This window comes from Terrapene carolina, unplaced genomic scaffold (genome assembly GCF_002925995.2).
Source record: "Terrapene carolina triunguis isolate 2854851 unplaced genomic scaffold, T_m_triunguis-2.0 Scaffold62, whole genome shotgun sequence".
Classification (NCBI taxonomy): domain Eukaryota; kingdom Metazoa; phylum Chordata; order Testudines; family Emydidae; genus Terrapene; species Terrapene triunguis.
The window spans coordinates 9317658-9337148 of record NW_020664413.1 but is presented as its reverse complement, the minus strand read 5'-3'; the positions used below and the strand labels follow the sequence as shown (position 1 = coordinate 9337148).

At 36.9% G+C, this 19491-nt stretch overlaps 1 protein-coding gene across 8 annotated transcripts in view; it reads right to left on the bottom strand.

Moving 5' to 3' along the window:
- SEC22A (SEC22 homolog A, vesicle trafficking protein) overlaps positions 1–19491 on the bottom strand; it is a 44510-nt gene that overhangs the window by 19666 nt on the left and 5353 nt on the right. For all 8 annotated transcript variants that reach the window (XM_024205733.2, XM_024205732.2, XM_024205725.2 and 5 more), the window contains exons 2-6: positions 17406–17609; positions 13058–13221; positions 11582–11776; positions 5520–5638; positions 1771–1836 (exon numbers count right to left, since the gene is read on the bottom strand). In XM_024205733.2, coding sequence (XP_024061501.1) covers positions 1771–1836; positions 5520–5638; positions 11582–11776; positions 13058–13221; positions 17406–17587 — 726 coding nt within the window. In that variant the 5' untranslated portion in view covers positions 17588–17609. The remainder of the gene's footprint in view (positions 1–1770; positions 1837–5519; positions 5639–11581; positions 11777–13057; positions 13222–17405; positions 17610–19491) is intronic.

The following is a 19491-nucleotide window of genomic DNA, read 5'->3' as shown; positions in this document are numbered from 1 at the left end:
CAAAGGTTAATTGTGTCCTATAAAAGAAAGGACAGAAACTACAGCTGACCTAGACAAGTGACAGGTTGAGATCACAGAGGTAAGTTCTGGGCCAGTTAGACTGGTGCCAGACCAAGAATAAAAGGTACATTGCCAAAAATAGAAACTATAAATGTCAAGGTACTATATCAATGCAAGACTCTTGAAGAGCGAAACTAGGTAAATTAGAATACCAGGCAATGGAAAAGGACCTTGACATAACGGGTATTCCTGAAATGTGGTGGAAGACAAATATCAATGGGGTTCTGTAAATACCTCACTATTAGTTTAACATTTAGCACTAAATTCCTATTCCATTTAGGTCCAATTTTTGGCCCGTACAACTTGACTGTAACCGTTTTCTTGTAAATTAATAAACAGCAATACATGAAAGACGGATACGTTGTATGGATTGGGGAGTCACACTGTATGGGAAAAATCCCAATAATCCAGTGAGATTAAATTTCTGAGTGAAGATCATCACATAGTAGAACAAGAGCATTATCATATGAAGTGCAAAGTGGCTGGAGGACTGCAAACAAAGGGTAAAGATACATGATAATGTATCAAGTTGGGGTGTTCTTCTGTGTGGCATTAGCTGTGATCTTATTTAACATTTTTACTAATAATCTTCGAGAGGAGGTGGCCAATATTTTATGAACTTCAGAATGGTTGCTAATCTGGGAGGAAATACAGTCACTGAGAACAGACAACAATGCAACTGGACCTAGTGGGGTTAGAAATATTATCAGAAGATACAAAAGATGTAAACTGGAAAAATGCAAGACAATGGACTTCAGTACTGCTGAAAGACACTTATGGAAGGGATTGTAGTTGACAGCAATACGTACAAGTAAGCAATGTGATATAGCAGCAAAAGAGGGAGTGAGATTTCTGACTGAACACACATTATGTTATGAAGCAGTGAGGTGATAATCCCAAAAATGACCACACTTGAAATACTGCATTTAGTTTTGGGCTCATCAATACCAGACAGATAAGCAAAAATTAGCGAGAATTCAGTGAACAGCCATAATGCTTATGAAGGGACTGTGACAATTGACTTATATGGAAAGACAGAGAGCTAATTATGTATAGTTTAGCTAAGCAACAACTAAGAGAGAAGAGGGATTTGCTAAAAATTTAACAATCTATTAAGAGCACAAATATGAAAGAAGGAGAAGAATTACTCAGTGGGATAGAAAGACTGTATAACGAGGAATAGTGAGATAACACTGAGGAGAGGAAAAGGAAGACTGCGTATCAGGGAAAACTTCCAGGTGGTGAGATGTATTAATCTGCGTAATAGTCATTTTGGAGAAGTGAACGATTCTCTATCCCTTGTGACATTTACAAGCTAACCTGGGAATAACACTGTAGGAACAAAATCTGTATTTGCCCAGGAAGATGGAAAAAAGGGACCTAAAATGTCAGTTTCATCTTTAACTTTTATGATGCTATGATGCTGAATCATACAGCAATCCTAATATCAGCCTCCCGAAGGAGACAAACACATCCCTATCTCGATAAACTAACTGGGAAAAGACAATCCCAGAAAACAATAGCCCAGAATCAAGCATGTAGGCATGAATCTATGCTGTGATCTCTCATCACCACCAAAATAAGAGCAGAGGTTACTCTTAAAGTCAATCCATTCAAATATACGCAATATTTAAGAAAACTTGATAACATTTGTACACGACTAAATAATGCTTCTGAAGACTATTGCAATATGCAGCAGGAAGAATTTACCTGATACAAGCAGGCTGCTGTTCCAAGGAAAAATGCAATGACATAACTGAAATCTTCACCCTCGTTCTGTGAAAAGAGAATAAAAATCCAGTGTTTTTACAATGTATTTCAACAAAAGTAAATACACAAGATATGCATGGTGTACACAAATAACTTCTAGTTCTAATTAAAAATAATCCAACATACAAATTTAGAATGACCTCCTGTACCAAAACTAAAGTGGAGAAATTAGAAGGCATCACTTATTTCTCTCTGGGAAGGTCAGATCCACAGAATGGAGTTAGGAGGGTCCAAAATATCCTAATTATCCTTGCTTACTATTTCTATTCAGCACAGCAGACACCTAATGCTGGGATTCTCAAAAGAGCTTAAGGGAGGCTTATCTGCAGCTTTGGGCATCTAGTTTCCCTAGACTAGTTTGAAAATCCCAGTCTAAACGTTGGGAACAAGAAGAATTAACAATTTGTACAACTGTGTTAATATAACATCATCACAAAATGGAAACTGTGTAAACTGAAAAATACAAACTGTCCACTAGGGTGTGCTAAAATTCTATGTAGAAAACAATGCAGGCAAACACATTAATAGAAGAGAGAACAAACAAAAGCATGACTATTTACTAGACAAAGATTATTCATAAACAGTTATATGGATAGCAAATTGAATTTCTTTTTAGCAGAACAATAAAAAAAATGAATTTAAAATTACAGATTTTCTCACTTTAAGATGCTTTTCCTTAAACAGACTTATTTCTTCTAATATATTCAAACAGGTTTTAATATTTTCCATGAGGCTGAGCAGAATAAATTTACAGTGATTATTCTAGACTGCATTTTCATGCTTTTCAAACAAACATCTGCCACAATCAGAAACTTTCCCATACGAACAAGGGCACTCATGCAATCTGTTTTTCATCAAGGAGAATTCCATTTCTAAAGGAAGCTGGTCCATTTGGAACTACAGCCCCTCTCTCTTGAGAACACGTTTAGCTTGAAGTTCTCTCATCTGTAGCTCTGGCTATAAAAAAAATCTGTACTTCTGCACACAAAATTTATGTCCAGGAACAGAACTTCAACAGATTATAAAAACTTTCACCTCACAGTCACAACAGAATCCAGTACAGTGTAACTACAGGTTACAAAGTAGTTTTGTAACCTCTAAATGAATTATTGATTAAAAAGGAAAGTATTCTAAATTCAGAAGGAACCTTTGTAATGAAAGATTTTTTTTCCCCTGGAGTTAAACTTCCATTTAACATTGTGTTCGGATGACTTCTGCCTTGACCTTTATGGATTTATTCCATGTTAATTTTAAATTCCTCTTCATTTCACTTATTTTGGGTGGATCCAAAATGCCAGGAATTAAATACTAAACACTATATTCCATCTGTAAATCACTATCCACCATCGAAAGAAACTGAATTGGCCACCACATTATTGGTTACATAGGTTAATTCTACACTGGAATATCCTTCTGCAGCTGTGTTCCTTTAGAAACAGAATAAGTAATACAGATATTATACAATTAAAGAGGTGAAATTCTGTCCGCTATTTGTGCAACTCTGTACTGTAATTTATATTTATAAATCTAATGGCATGGCGATAAAGCATTCAGGAAATATTATTTATATGTACATAATATATAAGAAATATGATTTGTGAAGGAACAGGGCATTAATTCTCTAGAAATGCCACATGAAACTGCATAATGCATTAAAAAAATCCATATACCTTGGCTTTATTCTCATTTTCAGTTTGTAATAGTAACAACGACCTTGGCATAGGGCATTTTCATCAACTCCTCCCAGCCATTCATTAATCTTCAGGAAATGCCCTGGGCCTCAACTGTTAATGTTTAAATTAATACACAAGTATGTATACAGAACACAATTAGAATGCACACACCATCTTTCATATTTTAGGTAACCAGTGTCCTTAAAAAGTGATTAAGCAAACACTGATAATGCGTGATTATGAAGGAATAGTGCACAAAGTCTTATACACCTGAATTTACTTTACTGAGAGAATAAATATTAACCAAAATAGTAAGATTCCCCCTACTCCTTTTGAAAGCCACCACAGGATCTTCATCTTCCACTAGGACAACCATCATGAGAGGACCTCAGTTTAATGTTTTAACTGGGGCAGATACTCAGCAGCTGTCTATTGTCATAGCTTCACTGACTTCAATGGAGCTATGACAATTTACACCATCAGAAGATGTGCCCTTCTAAAAGCACAGTATCCTCCATTCAGTACATAATATCAATGGCAATGTATCCTATAGAAGTAATGGTGTACAAAGAAAAACCTCTTATTCATTGCAAGGTCATGAATCACAATATTGAATGCAAATATATTTTAAAAGGGACAGAACTTCCCATAACCAAGTACATAATTTTTCATTTTATTCTCAAAGGAACAAAGGTCCTGGTTACAAAAATCCTTCAAAGACCCATGTTCTGTGGTTCTTTGCTGACAATGGGCTAGACTGTCCAAATTTTGAAGGCATATCATTTTGTTCGAGCATTATGCATAACAGACACCAATGAAAAAGTGGCTTTTCAAAGTTTATCATTATGGCATGGGTTTAGAAAACAGCAGTCTATGCCCTGTACTGGTGGGATTTGCAAAAGTATCTAAGGGAGTTAGCTGCCCATCTTCCACTGATTTACAAACTCCATTAGGCACTTTTGAACATCTCTTCCTGTACACACTCAATAATGGATATAGAATATTACTCCTGGGGGAATTTTGTGCCAAAAAATAAATTCTGCAAAATTCTGCATATTTTATTTGTCAAAATAACACAATATGATCACTCCAGTTTCAATTATTTTGGTAATTTATTTCAAAATACCTGTCAGCAAGTATGTCTAACAATACAGACAAAAAAATAAAAAGATTCAGGAAATGTTTTTTGACAAATAGATTCCTTACTAGATATATTAATACAGAACGTTGAGTAATTCATTTAAACTACAATACAGAAATGTATTTTCCGCACCTCTCAAAAGCAGTGCAAAGGCTTGGGGGAGTCAAGGGTAACGGAGGAGCTGAGGTAGAGGGAAGGAGCCTGGGAGTGAACCTGGAGGGTTGTTAGGTGTGGGTGGGAGAAGTATGGACCCTGGCTGACATCAAGGCTCTCCCATTCAGTCAGGCACATCTGCCCCTGTCTCCATGTGGCCCTGGAAACCCTGCCCCCATCCCCATGTGGCCCTGGAGCCCCCCTCCCATTCAGCCCTTGGCTCAATGCTGTCACCTCACTAGCTTCTCAGCCCATACCCCAGTCTGTCCCCCCACTAGCCCTTCTGACCCTAATCTCTGACCCCCACAGCAGCCCCCTGTGCCCCACTCTCCCACCTAACCTGCCTCCACGGGCAGGCTGCTGTAATGAACGCAGCTGGCTGCTAGCTGTTACTACTGGTCAGATGGCTGTTCTGGTGCCACAGTGGCCTCTGGTGGGCAAAAGGCAGAATTGCAGCACTTCTTGGGCAGAATGTATTTTCTGCGGGAAATAAAAAAATTCTGCGCCAAACATGAATTGTGTGTGTGTAATTCCCCCAGGAGTAGTGTAGTAATATACATATTGGGTCTGAAATCAATAGGAACATTCATATGAATTAGGATAGAAGGATTTGGTTCATACTGTAAAGTTTATATGAGCTAATTATGATTGATATTTTGCACAAACATGGCACTTTGATTTCAGTTCTTCCCCACTACAGAGTTGTAAACATGGTACAGTACCTGCAGAAGACTTTCTATGGCATGAAATCCTCTAATTAAATTCAAAGCCCCACATAACAGGCTCAGTATAAATGAAACAATCCCTGGCAGAGTAACAGCTTCCAGTCGTTGATGAGGAGCTGCAAGGCACAGGAAAAAAATGATATGAAATAAATCAAAGCATTTTCCTTAAAGTTTAGAAAAATATAAATCTTATTTTTCAGTGACTTCTTCCTGCTCAAAAACACATAATTAAAGTTGGTAAACCTTTAATGTATACGTAAAATTCTAAAAAGAGTGAAAGATTTGATAAAATATACTTTAAGGAACATCAAGTCTGTATTTTAGTTGAAGTAATGTCTTTGTTAAAGAAGAAATTTAACTTGAGATATCCAGTTTATTCAGCACGGTGCTGCGGACTGTTCAAACATACCAGTAAATCAATACCCAATAATGTACTTGCTGGTAAAATTTGTCCAAAATTAGCAACCAGCTAATAAGTCACATACTTGAGAGCTCCTTTCACAACCTTCACTCTTCTTTAACACTAAACGCATTAGTAAGGGCTATCAGGACTCATTTAACTTGTTTGCTGAACGAAATGCTGTGAGGCAAAGCCTATTACATGCCACTACAGCAAAGCACACCAGCTGTAAATGCTACCAGAGATACAAATGGAGAAAAATACTGGAACTACAGCTAGTATTTGTACTACAATAGGATACATACTTTCCAGTTGTGATTCAAAAGTCTCTTACTGATTATATTAAAAACAAAAACAGAAAGGGATTTGAAAATATACATTTCTCTGCACACATTTATTTGTGTTTATGAGGGGACACAGTTACACAAATGACTGCAAATGTGTATTAATCATTATTGTGCATTTCCACAACAAATAAAATGGCGGGGGGTGGAGAGGGAATCCAACACAAAATCCGTAACAGTCTATGCAACATGGGGGAGGGGGGAGGGGCACAAGAGGTTCACATATTTAAATCATTTTGCTTAAATCAGTGAAGTGTAAAGGTGCAAACAATGAAGTTAATGAACTGTAACATTAATATAGAGAGGGGTGTCAATCCTGATTGTTTGCACTTAACAGCTGCAGACAAAGGCTCTCCAAATAGTTCAGAAAGTTACAGAAACCACAAAAAATATGACAAAAGCTATTTCTCCTGATAAGCACATAAGACTGTTTGAGTGTCATTGTGTCTTAACTTTATTATGCTCAACATATATGTTTTGTTATAACTAATTTGTACAAGACTTAACATGTGTTTTTGTTTTAAACAAAAAAATACCTTGATGCTCAACTTCGATAACTTATTTTTATTCTAACCACAAGACACATTAGATGTGGCAACTACTAAAGTTAAGGTTGGATGCCAATTTCCATTCTAACTTCTTCAGTTACTTTTAACTTTTTTCAAACTTTTTTTTTTTCCGGCTGAAATTTTAGTCTCAGCCAAATTGCATTTATTTAAACTGTTGGGTAAAATTAGTTCAGCTCTTGTTCAGTTTTATGAGTAGAGGGAGGAAAGCCACACTCACATTTTCCCCATATATTCCAATCAGGAATTTTACATTTTGAGAACACAAAAATGAGGGACGTCTTATTCTGGAAAAGTCAACAGTTTTGTCAGCAAAAATCAGCAATTTTGTGCATGAGAGTTAGAACCTTTCTCTGTTTTTTCTTTAAAACAATTTTCAGGCACTCTAATTAAGGACAATCTACACCATTGCTAAAGCTATTAAGCTCCTCAAGGGATTACACTCTATTATCAAAAGAGCTAAGCACCAGACAGCAAATAAATGCATAACAACAGAATTTAGAATGTCAGTTAAAGATGGCAGAGTAAAAGACAAGCTGTACTAGAGCCACTAGGTCCATCAGCCTGTGGAGTTTATAAACTCTTAAGAGAAGACAGCAGATAATCACTAAATTAGTGAGTTTTTAGTATAGGCCCGGGATCAAAAAACGTACAAATTCTGATGTCAGAACTTGTACATTCCCTGTAAAGAATGACTTTAAATTTATTCACATTTCTCCTGTTCTCCCTCCCCAGCTGCCATTTTAAAAAATGTAATGGAATATTGTGATTGAAATATCAAGCACTCAACTTTTTAGTGGCTTAAGGGAGCTCCAAGAAGTGTAACCCGGCCTTCTGCTAGATATGTAGTACGTTTTATTGCTGTTTACCTTATTATATTTAAACCTCAATGTACTATTTTTACTAATTTATACAGCGAGTACCTCTTTTAGTTCCACTGATTTGAGAGACTGTACCAGTTCTACTGGAATTCCTTATTTTAAAAGTAGGAAAGTTAATAGCACCTTAACTTTAGAAACTGACATTTGAAAAAAAGCTTTAAAAATATTTAAAATCTGCCCTAACCAGACAAATGTATACAACAAATTAACAGTCTGTTATCACCACATTTCTAAAGCATGATGAAACCTGAAATTATCTTTAAAGCAAAATACTATCAGGAGTTTGCATGCTGCATACCCAGGGGTGAAAGTAACTTAAAGGACTTACCAGTACGCCGGAGTCCTGAGCGGGGCGTGGTCTCAACCAGAAGAGGCGGGGCCTCAACCGGAAGAGGCGGGGCCTTTCAAGATTTAAAGGCCCTGGGGCTCCGGCTGTGGCTGGGAGCCCCAGGGCCTTTAAATCACTCCGGAGCTACCAGCTGCAGAGGCGGCTGGGAGCCCGGGGCTCAGGAGCGAATTAAAGGGCCCGGGGCTCCAGCCGCCACGGAGCTCCGGGCCCTTTAAATCACTGCGGGAGCCCTGCCGCTGCTACCCTGGGGTGGCAGGGCTCAGGCTAGGGCTGGGGTAGCGGCGGCAGGGCTCCGGAAGCGATTTAAAGGGCCTGGGGGCTCCCTTCAGTGGCTGGAGCTCTGGGCCCTTTAAATCACCGCCGGAGAAGCCGGTCCAGTCCCTACATTAAAAAATAGCTTTAATTTATTCATTATACAGAACAGTTGTTCTCTAAAGAAAGGATTCCAATTTTCAATCATTTGAACAACATTTTCATGAGCCTAGACTCTAAATATTGTTCAACATCAGATATATGCCCAATAGCTGTATCCATGCTAGTAATGCCAAATGCTTTACCATTACAGCTACAGTTAATGGGTCAAATTCTGCTCTCAAGTTACACTCGTGTAACAAAACAGAATTTGGCCTGTGTGTCTATTTAGCACCACTTACTAGCTGAAGTGGTTTAAGACATGTAACTCACCCATCACAAAACTCATATCTGAATGGGAAAGCAAAAGAATTATGGGACTTTGAGCAAGGAAGGTCACATTTGGAAAAGTTATCCTTGGAACAGAAGAGAAATGGGGAAGTCTGACCTGCTGCATAGGTATCAGACAGACAGCGAAGATTTTTTAAGCAAGTCGTTACTCTGGGAGATGGTTGCAAGCTTATATTTGAGCAAGCAGCTGACCTGTGACATTCTGGAACTGCTCTAAGATAAAAGACTTGTATTAAAGGAATAATTACACTCCAAACACTGTAGTATCCAATGGTCCTTTCTATCAGGAGCAAAAGGCAGCTAAAACTTAAATATTGGGAGAAAAAACAGAGTGTGATCTTCCCTGGATGTATAGGCCTTGAGCGGGAGAGTCTGCAACCAGGCAAATTCCAGAAAGAAAGAAGAGAAGAGAAAAATATGTAAAATAGAGAGGAAGGACAAACTAATTAAATGAAAATATGACAGGAAAATTGAGAAATGTCAGGAAGCAATACTTCTGAAACAATCAGGTCAAGCAAAAACCAGCAAGGGAACTCTGACTTCTGATTTAAAGTTTTTTTAAAAAAAATCTTTAACTTGTGATAACATGATAAAGAAAAAAGAAAGGAAGAATGGAAAAGAGAAAGAAATGTGCCTTGCTGCATTTGAATTTAAGCTATTATGTTCTCAGAGGATCTTTTATTCTAACAGTGTCATAAATAAGCATCTAATGCTTCCTGAAAACACTTTTTAAAAATAATCTATTTAGAAATAATTCTGCCCTCTGCCATAGACGTTCAGTATTTTTCCTTTTAACCATAAACTCCATCCAGAGGATTTTTATTGAGTTTATTTGCTTCCACTTGTGACACCATAACCTTTGCCACAGACACAGGATTACATCAGGCTGTTAAATAAGTAGCAGGAGATTAACTCTGAAGAAAGGTGCAAGTGTCAGAAGCGATAAAAGGAGTCCATAGAATGTCCACAGAATTATAATAAAAATGTATAGTACATATATACACAAGCAGAAGTGGTACTGAAAAGGTTTTCCACATTTCTCCATCAGTCACCAACAATATTAAGAATGCCCTGGATGATTTAGCATAGGTATATGGCATAACTTGAGAGGTACCACTGTCCTAAATAATTTGAACCTGATTACACATTCTCCTTTGTTGTTGCAGTAGTTAGATTATTTTTTTGTCAATATCAACGTTATAATCATTATAACTATAAATTATTTGCACTTTGATAGCTCCTAAAAGTCTCAATTAGGATCAGAACCCCACTGTGGTGGGCACTGAACAAACACCTAGCAATGTACCTTTTTCAACTAAAACAGCATTTTAACATCTGTAGAGAGAAAACCTACAGTAGAAATAGAAGAAACTGAAGTGTTTAAGGTAATCGCTGAAAAAGAATTACTAGCATAATAGTTAAAGTGACTTAATATTTGCGAAAGTGTACGAATTGTAGCTGATCACTTATTTTACAGTACTTTAATAAGAGTTCACATTTGTGTCATTAGTTCAGGCCCTAATCCTGCAAGATGAACTGTTTGGTACAGAGTCCAGGGCCGCCCAGAGGGGGGGGCAAGTGGGGCAATTTGCCCCAGGCGCCGGGCCCCACAGGGGTCCCCACAAGAGTTTTTCGGGGCCCTTGGAGCGGGGTCCTTCACTTGTTCCAGGGGCCCCGGAAAACTCTCGTGGGGCCCGGGCCCCCAGAGCTTCTTCCACTCCGGGTCTTCGGCGGCAATTCGGCAGCGGGGGGTCCTTCCGCTCCGGGACCCGCCGCCAAAGTGCCAGGTCTTTGGCGGCGGGGCCCCCCACCGCAGATAACCCCAGGCCCCCTGAATCCTCTGGGCGGCCCTGACAGAGTCTGCCCATGTGGATGAGCATCAGGACCAAAGATATTTTTAAATGAAAAATGTTTAACATTTAAATTAAGTTTTCATCATTTATTCTATTTTTTCACTTCACTGAACTTGAAGATTGAAACTAGACTATTTTGTTTCACTTTCTCTAGTCAGTTTCATTTGTAGAATCCATGCATTAGTACAATGTTTTTGTGTTCTTGTTTTCATTCTTCTATTCTGCTGGAAAATATCCAAATTTGGAGCTTAACTGCTTGAAAGTGTTTTTAATATCACAAGATAAAGTCTAGAATCATGTCAGTATATAGTACTCTAATATCCAAACTCACCAATGCATTAGTTATCATATGTGCTTTAAAAGTTACCCTATAAAATTTATTCTTTTCATGATATACATGAAAAAATTCAAGACTTAAAATAGAACTGTCATGACAATAAAAATACGCTATTACTGATGTGATGTACTAGGTACAAACATTTTTTTAAAGAGTACTGAATTTAAACAGGATAATTACTTTGAATTTGAATGTCAAGGACCTGCCCTATGCGATGCTCTTCCCACTGAGTCCAGTAGTCTTGACATGCCGACAGCAATACAATGCTTTCATGATGCCTTCAGATCCCATTATAAAGAAATCACTAACTGATTTATGAGTCTTATAAAAAATGCATATTTAAATGTCTACCTTCACTTGTATATTTTCATTTAGAAACCAGTCTATCAGTAATTGCCCTCTATGGAAGCTGCAGGGGAAGAGTAATTAACTGAAGCCACACCTGCTAAACAAGGACACACATCCTATGTCATGGCAATTGTTCTTTATACAGACTAGCAACTAACAAAGTACCAGGTTTGGCATTATTTTCCATATTTCATTTTGATTAAAAAAAAAAGGCAAAGTAAACATATGGCTTTGTATCTGGTTCACATAAAATAATAGTAATTAAGGTACCAAACTCACCAGTAGATATCTTACCAGTACCCTTAAATTCTGCAGCAGATAAGTGTGCAAATCCATTAGTTGAACCAAGTTCAGACATGGAAATTTGATAAGGTGGTCTCAGCTTGATTTCTGTCTGCATGTCAGCAAGATTTATCTTTGTCGACAGAGACCGTGGGTTATTATATCTCTGCTTGGTCCTTTGAATAAAATTATCTGTGTAAAATTAAAAAAAAATATCCCTATAGACATTTGTTAATTAAATCATTCCAGAGTGAGGCTTTATGGGTCATATATTTCTAAAATACAAATTTAAATTTATTATTTGAAATTCTTACATTTATCTTGGAACATTCTAATACTATTTCTGTTTTATGACTAATATATCATGGACTAATTAATTCTGCAGTATAAAAAATTAAGCTCTAGAAATCTAATTACTTAACGACTGTGAATAAACTAATGACTTGCCACGGCATGATACTGAAAGCACTGCTAATATAATGGATTTATTTCACTAGTTTTAGCTTCTCTGTCAATTTAGCAAATATTCTTATAAAAATAAAATAATTCTTTTTTCAGATATAAATGCACTTAATTCTAAAATGTGACTTAAATTGCAAAATATTAGGGCTGAATACTTTCATTATATCTTCTCTCCTCAGCAGTAAACACACCAATATAACGAAATTACTCTCTTAACTAACAGCTAGGAAAACACACTGAAGGATGGAGAAAGGAAAGAAAGCAAACAGTGGTTATTCTAAAGGACACCTTTAAAAAACAGACTAGATCAGCTGCATTGGAAAATTGAATGAATTTAGTAGGTACCACATTTTTCTGCACCTTGTATTCCTTTTACTCTGTCTAAAATTTATTTTGTTAGAATACATAAAACTAGTTTATTTTACCTCCAAATGAAGGTATAATTTTTAAGCCACTGTAGATATCAGCAGAAACCACAAGAGATGCTACAAGTAACGCCACATGTAGTAGGTATTTGAAGCTTGAATCACAGAAAATTCAATGCATAAAGCAAATCAAAATCTTCACTTCCTTTCTTTGCATTGAACAAATAACTATTACACAGTGAAGAGCAAACATATAACTGGGATTTTTTAATTTGGAAATGGCTTACAAAGCTCAATGTCTTTATAGGTTCAATATTTTGATACGGGTATAATGTCAAACATCTCAACATATTACTAACTGGCAGAAGTTAAACTCATCCATATTTGTTCACGCAGAATCTGATCTAAAACTTATTGAAGTTAATGGAAAAATTTCCAATGGATTTTGCATCAGGCTCTAACAGACTGATTCAACTCCCACCAAAGACTATGGGAAACTTTCTATTGACTTTAATGGGAGCTGGATTAGGCCCTAAATCACCCTAAAGCTAACTAACTATGTTTTAAGTTGTACGTTCTTTAAAATAGTTAGTTGAATTTGAATTAGGTTTGAAAGAGTTACTGTAGTAAACAGTCAGATCCTTACCAAACTCTATGAAACAGTATGGCCGGATGGCAGTATTTGTCCTCATCATATTGTACGTGGTGATGAACTCTTTCTGAAGCTCATCCAGGAAGCAGAAAGCCAGAACACTGGGGTAATTTTCAGTGCACAGCATCATGTAGCTCACTCCCAGAGAGCTAATAAAACTATAATTTAAAAAATGGTTTTAAAATTTCAAAATTAAGTCCATGTAACTTACAGCTTTGCAAGACTGGTTCTATATCCCATAAACAGAGAAGCAAAAAACTTCTATGGGGTTATGAAGACATTAATATTTATTGAAAAAGCCAGAGATTGTTTTAGGGAAAAATTACTTTTAGATAATATCTTTCTTTTAAACAGAATTGTATTAATGAATGAGAAGGTATGTTATACATATAAAAGTGTATAGTGTGTTGCAACGAACTAACGTGTGGAAGAGAGGGAGATTATGATAAAATCCTTAGGCAGGAGGGCCGGGGGGGGAACACATGGGTATCCTCTCCTGGGAATGGCACATTTAGAATAAAAGCAGAACATGCCATCTGGTGCATTCCAAAGGCAAAAAACTGCTCTTCAGAATTATTTTTTATAAGTGAGGGTATTAAACTCTTCCATAGAAAGGATGTTTCATCAGTATCCAGAGATGGAGATGAAGATGACCAGAGACAGGAAAATCTTCCCCCCTTTCCAAATAAACATTTGGTATATACTTATACATATTTCACTTAGATGTTAACAAATTGTTGTATTCAATTATTGGTTCATGAAACAGAAGTTTCAAAATTAGTTGAAGTATCTGTCATATACAGCTTAAAATAATCAACCTAATCATTATATATCAAGATTTTAACACAGAGTCTTACTAATAGATGGTAAATATATAAAATCTTTGATTACACATGATGTCCAGTTCTTTAAAGTTTCTTTTTAGTTTATCAGTTGTCAAAGAAATTATAGATGTATTAAGATTTACTACTGAAGTTTATTAATAAAGTCAAAGCCACAGTGCAATATTTTTTGCATAATTAGTTAAAGCAATGATCATTAACTTCTGAGAGGAAATATTGACTTTTTCATTTTCATTTACACACACAGAATCGATATTTGCTCTACCTTAACAACTATAGCTTAGGTTTCATTGCTTGCATTTATCTTAATTCACAGAGATAAAAATATCAGCCACTGTGAATATTTGTTTTGTGAAAACTGTTCTTTTTGTGTTGTCTGAAGCATAGCTACAATGAGTGGCAAAACGAAGGTAAAAGCACAAATTTGGGGGGGGGGGAAGAGGATAATTAGTGGGGTTGTTTTGAAAATAAACCAAGAGGCTAACCCTTTACTCATATGTTGTGATAGTTATAACATTAAACAGTTACATCAATGAGCCACAGAAGTTATTAGAATACAATAGCTACCATTAAGCAGCCACATAAAACATTTCTAACGCTAATGTTTTTTTTTTTTTTATTATTCAGTATGCTGAATGGTTGGGGGAAAAGACATTAAATCCCTGACCTTTTAATTTTGGTTAATTTCATGCTCATGAAAGTGAGAGACAGGCAACACTGGCTAGAGCCAGAATTAGTAAAGTTAAGTGTTGCGCAAGATTCTTCATGCAGAACTGCCACTGCTCTTCTGACCTGCTTTTGTAAGAACCTTTCTTGAGCTGAGCCTGCCAACCATGCTGAATCAAAGAATCAGAGAAACTGAAACTGGAAAAGTTCAGGCTGTCTATGGCCTGATCCTCAGAGGTGCAGGTCAACTTACAGCCACCACAGCAATTGCTGCAGTGGTGCGTGTCCACACTACCCTGCTTGGGTCAGTGGTGCGTTTCCACTATAAACGCGGACACAGGCCATAGAACTTACCAAAAATAACTCCTAGAGCAGATCTTTCAGAAAAACATCCAATCTTGATTTTAAAACTGCCAATAATGGACAATCTCCCACGATCCCTGGTAAATTGTTCCAATGGTTAATTACTCTCACCATTATAAATGTAAGCACTTCACCAGAGCGCTTCCACTGACCTAACAGCAGCAGTATGGGGCTCTCAACTCCACTGGCAGCTCCCTGCCAGAAGCCTGGCTGCCCCGCGAGCTCCCGGTGGGCTGCCCCCCACCCCCAGCCCCTGGGCTTCTGCCTTACCCATTCTCTGCCAGGAGCAGGGGGAAGTCACCCAGGGTTCTCCCCTACCCATCCCCCGCCAGGAGCAGGGGGAAGCCACCTGGGGCTTCTCACCACTGCAGAGAGGTGTTCAGCTGTCCTGGCTACTTCCCCCCTCCAGATCCCCCGCCTGCCCACTGGGAGCCCTGCAGCCTTGTCAATTTCACAGCTCAGGGAGCTGTGAAACTGATTAGACTGCTAAACTCCAGGCAAGGAATGGGGTCCCAAAGCCACCCCGGCCTCTGGCCCGGCTCCGGGCCGGGAGTAGGGTCTAGCCACTCAGCTCTCCAGGGAAGTGGGGGCTTTCTTGTTAATTTCACAGCTCATGCCGTGAAATTAATAAGACAGCCAATGTAAGCAACACAGTATTGTTCTAACTACACCGACATAAGCCTCACGCCTCTCGTGGAGGTGGAGTTATTATATCGGTGTAGTAGGGCACTTACACTGGTAGAAGGAAGGCTGTAGTGTACACACTGATATAATTAACTGTGTAGTGTAGACCTGCCTTAACTCTTTTCCCACAGAAACACCTTTCTAGTGAGTGATACCTAAAAAAAACCCAAAACCCCAAAATAAAATACTTATCAAGTAGTATTTGAAAAGTGAACATGATAGTCAGATAACTATTTCAGGATAATCCAAAAAGTTTCAAAACTACAATGAAGGAAAAGAATACATTCTGCATTGTTATATTAACTACATAGCACCAATATGCATGGGCACTGTCAAATACTTTAGATCCAAATTTTAAGCCTGGTAAAAATCAAAACCAAAAAAGTTTTAAGAGAATCAGTGGCACCATTGTGAAGATGCTGGATGGGCTTCAGGATCCCTGGATTCTACTCAAAGCTCTGCCACAGACTTCAGGCACTTTCCTTTTCTGTGCTGCAATTCCCCATCTCCATAAATTGGGACTATTCTACTTCTTCTACCTCATTGATACATCCTGCATATGCTCATTAATTAATTAATTCATGAGAACACAAAATTACACTGATGAGCATTATAGAAAAGCACAGACATACATAGGAAAATGCTTTTATAAAAACTTTTAATAAATATTTTCAAGACTTTTTAAAATATGAGTACAACTTAAAAAATTGGGGAGAGATGGAAAAGATAGAGGGTTCGGGCGATGTAAAGAGTTACCTTAAGTACTGGAAAGAAATGTAATAGCAATGTGTTAATGCATGAGACCCATAAGGGAAACTTTAGTTTCACTGTCCAAGCTGAGTAAAGTAAAAGATGAAAAGTAAATTAGATTTTGGTGTTTACTAAGTAACTGTTTATTAATAAACTAGGCTGATAATGATAAGATGTTTATCTCAACAGTGCACATTTAATCATGGAATATTTCCGCCATATATATATATTGCATATTATTATTATTATTTATATTATGGAGGCAGCTAGCATACTCCAATCAGGACGGAGGCTCTACTGAGCCAGGTGCTTTACAGATGTAAGAAAACATGGTCCCTATCCAAAGGAACGTTTGCTATTGGTGTTACCTTAATTTGTAAGGGTGCAAATCCTGTATTCCTTACATATGCAATGCTCCCACTGAAGTTAATAGTAATTTTAGGTGAACAAGGCACGCAGGTTAGGCTCTATAGCCCAGATTTTTAAAAGTATCTAGACCACTGACTCCTACTGATTTCAATGAGTTAGCCACGTACATATCTGTAACAATCTGGCCCCAATTCTATAACACATTTTTATATACAGACTTACGATTTGAAAAGGTAGTAATTTTACATTCATTTTATATTTTGATAATTCAGATCAGACAAAGAAAATTAAACTATCATAATTTCCTTGAACTACCATAACAAAAAATATCCAAGGACTAATCACAAGTCTCCTGATCTCCTGGGGCTTATAATGCCACACACTATCTTGAAAACAATAGGATAATGGAACAAATCTTAAAAATGCTTAATCTTGCAAGACTCTAGTAGGTCTATAATTTAAATATTTATAACAATGCAGGTTACATCAAACTAGGATTTCCACCAGAATATAAATGTCTTTAAAGTCAAACGTGTCTTAACTTTCAATTTCCAAATAAGAATAACTATCAACAATTATTTTTGTAATTTAATTCATTACCTCTACACTGCAACTGTTAACTAAACACCACTCAGGAATGTTACAAGGATAAAAAAAGAAATTCTTACTTTATATTATACTGGCCAGCTTTCAGCGTACATCTATCAGGAAGCTGAGCAAGCTTCTTCGAGAGTGTTTTAAAATATTTTCTACATTGCTGCACTCCCATGCTTTGCTCATAATCTGTAGAGGCAGATAGCGGGAGCCCATCTCTAACACGGACCACTGAGGCAGATAAGATCATAGACATTGCCAACAGATTTAGTGAAAGCCTAAAACAAAACAAAAATATATTCAGAAATGCAGATCAGACAAAATTAAAACAAATAAACAAAAATTGAATATGCAGCCAGAACCATTACTATCTGGTGGGCAGGTGAGGTAACTCTCAATCAAGGCTGATGGGTTGTATGCCTGGTTCAGCCTTAATACACGGCAAGTCACAAAGGGCTTAGTCTTGAACCTAAGCTCACACAAGAAGTCCTATTGAGTAGTCCCTACCTGTCTTTCTGACTCACAAACAGGTCACAGAATCAGACTTTTAACTTCTCTTATTAATATGTACACAATTTGTATTACTACAGCACTTAGAGACTCTGAGATTGAGGCCCTGCTATTTTTTTATTTATTATTTGTTTTACAGTAGTGCCGAGAGGCACCAATTGAGATCAAGATCATAGTGCGAGGCGCCATACATACTACATCATCTTTGTCTCACTGATCAAGAGAAGATCTTGCCCGAAGAGCTTAAAGTCTACATAGGCAAGACAGACAAAGGAGTTTTATTATTCCTATTTTATAGATGGGGGATTGAGATACAGAGAGATTAAGGCCATGACCAAGAAAAAAATTAAACAAGTGCCTAACTATCAGCATGTGAATAGTTCTCCTGAATTCAGTGGGACTATGCATATGCGTTAAGTTAGGCACAAGTTTAAATATCTTGCTGAATGGAGACCGACTTAACTTAACCAAAGTAACATAGGAAACATGTGGCAGAACCAAAAATAAAACCTAGGTCTCCTGAGTCACAGTCCAGTGTCTTAACCATGAAACCCTTTCTCTTATTTGGGTCTGAGTTTATTGATCTGTAAAATGTGTATAGCAATATCCACCTTGCACAAGTATTGAGAAGTTTAAAATAAATAATGTTTGTAAAGCATGTGAAAACCATAAATGACCTACCCTAAAAGGACAAAGTATAATTATTTTAAGATACATGGGATCTAAGCTCTGAGGCAGGGATGGGGAAGAATAAAATAAATGTAACGTCAAGTGATTCCTATTCAAACTAAAATTTTACTTTTTGGCCCTGATGTAATGCTGCTCTCAACTTTCTCCAACAATTATATATTCTGTGGTATGCTTGGTCTGCATGTACAAAACAATATAACAAAAGGAGTTTATTAAAATATTCCTGACACAAAAGGTGGCAAATCACAGCAGACATTTTAAAACACACCCATGAAACCTTTGTCGAGAATTAAAAGATAGATAAATATTTAAAATGTCCAAACCTTTAAAAGTTACAGTAGATATATCAAAATGATCAAAAGTTTAGCAAGACAAGCATTATGTGGTTCTCTAAAAGTAAAATTACTTATTTGCTCATTTGTCTGACCTCCTGTAAAACACAGGCCATAGAACTTCCCAAAAATAATTTTTAGAGCAGATCTTTCAGAAAAACATCCAATCTTGATTTTAAAACTGCCAATAATGGACAATATCCCACGACCCCTGGTAAATTGTTCCAATGGTTAATTACTCTCACCGCTATAAATGTATGCATTATTTCCAATATGAATTTGTCTAGCTTCAACAGTTTATAATTATTTAAAGGGTATAAACTAGGGCTGTCGATTAATCAGTTAACTCACGTGATTAAATCAAAAAAATTAATCGTGATTAATCGCACTAAGCAATAGAATACCAACTGAAAAATATTTTGGATGTTTTTCTACATTTTCAAATATATCGATTTCAATTACAACACAGAATACAAAGTGTACAGTGCTCACTTTTTATTATTTTGATTACAAATATTTGCCCTGTAAAAATGATAAAAAAGAAATAGTGTTTTTCAATTCACCTTATACAAGTACTGTAGTGCAATCTCTTTATCATGAAAGTGCAACTTACAAATGTAGGGTTTTT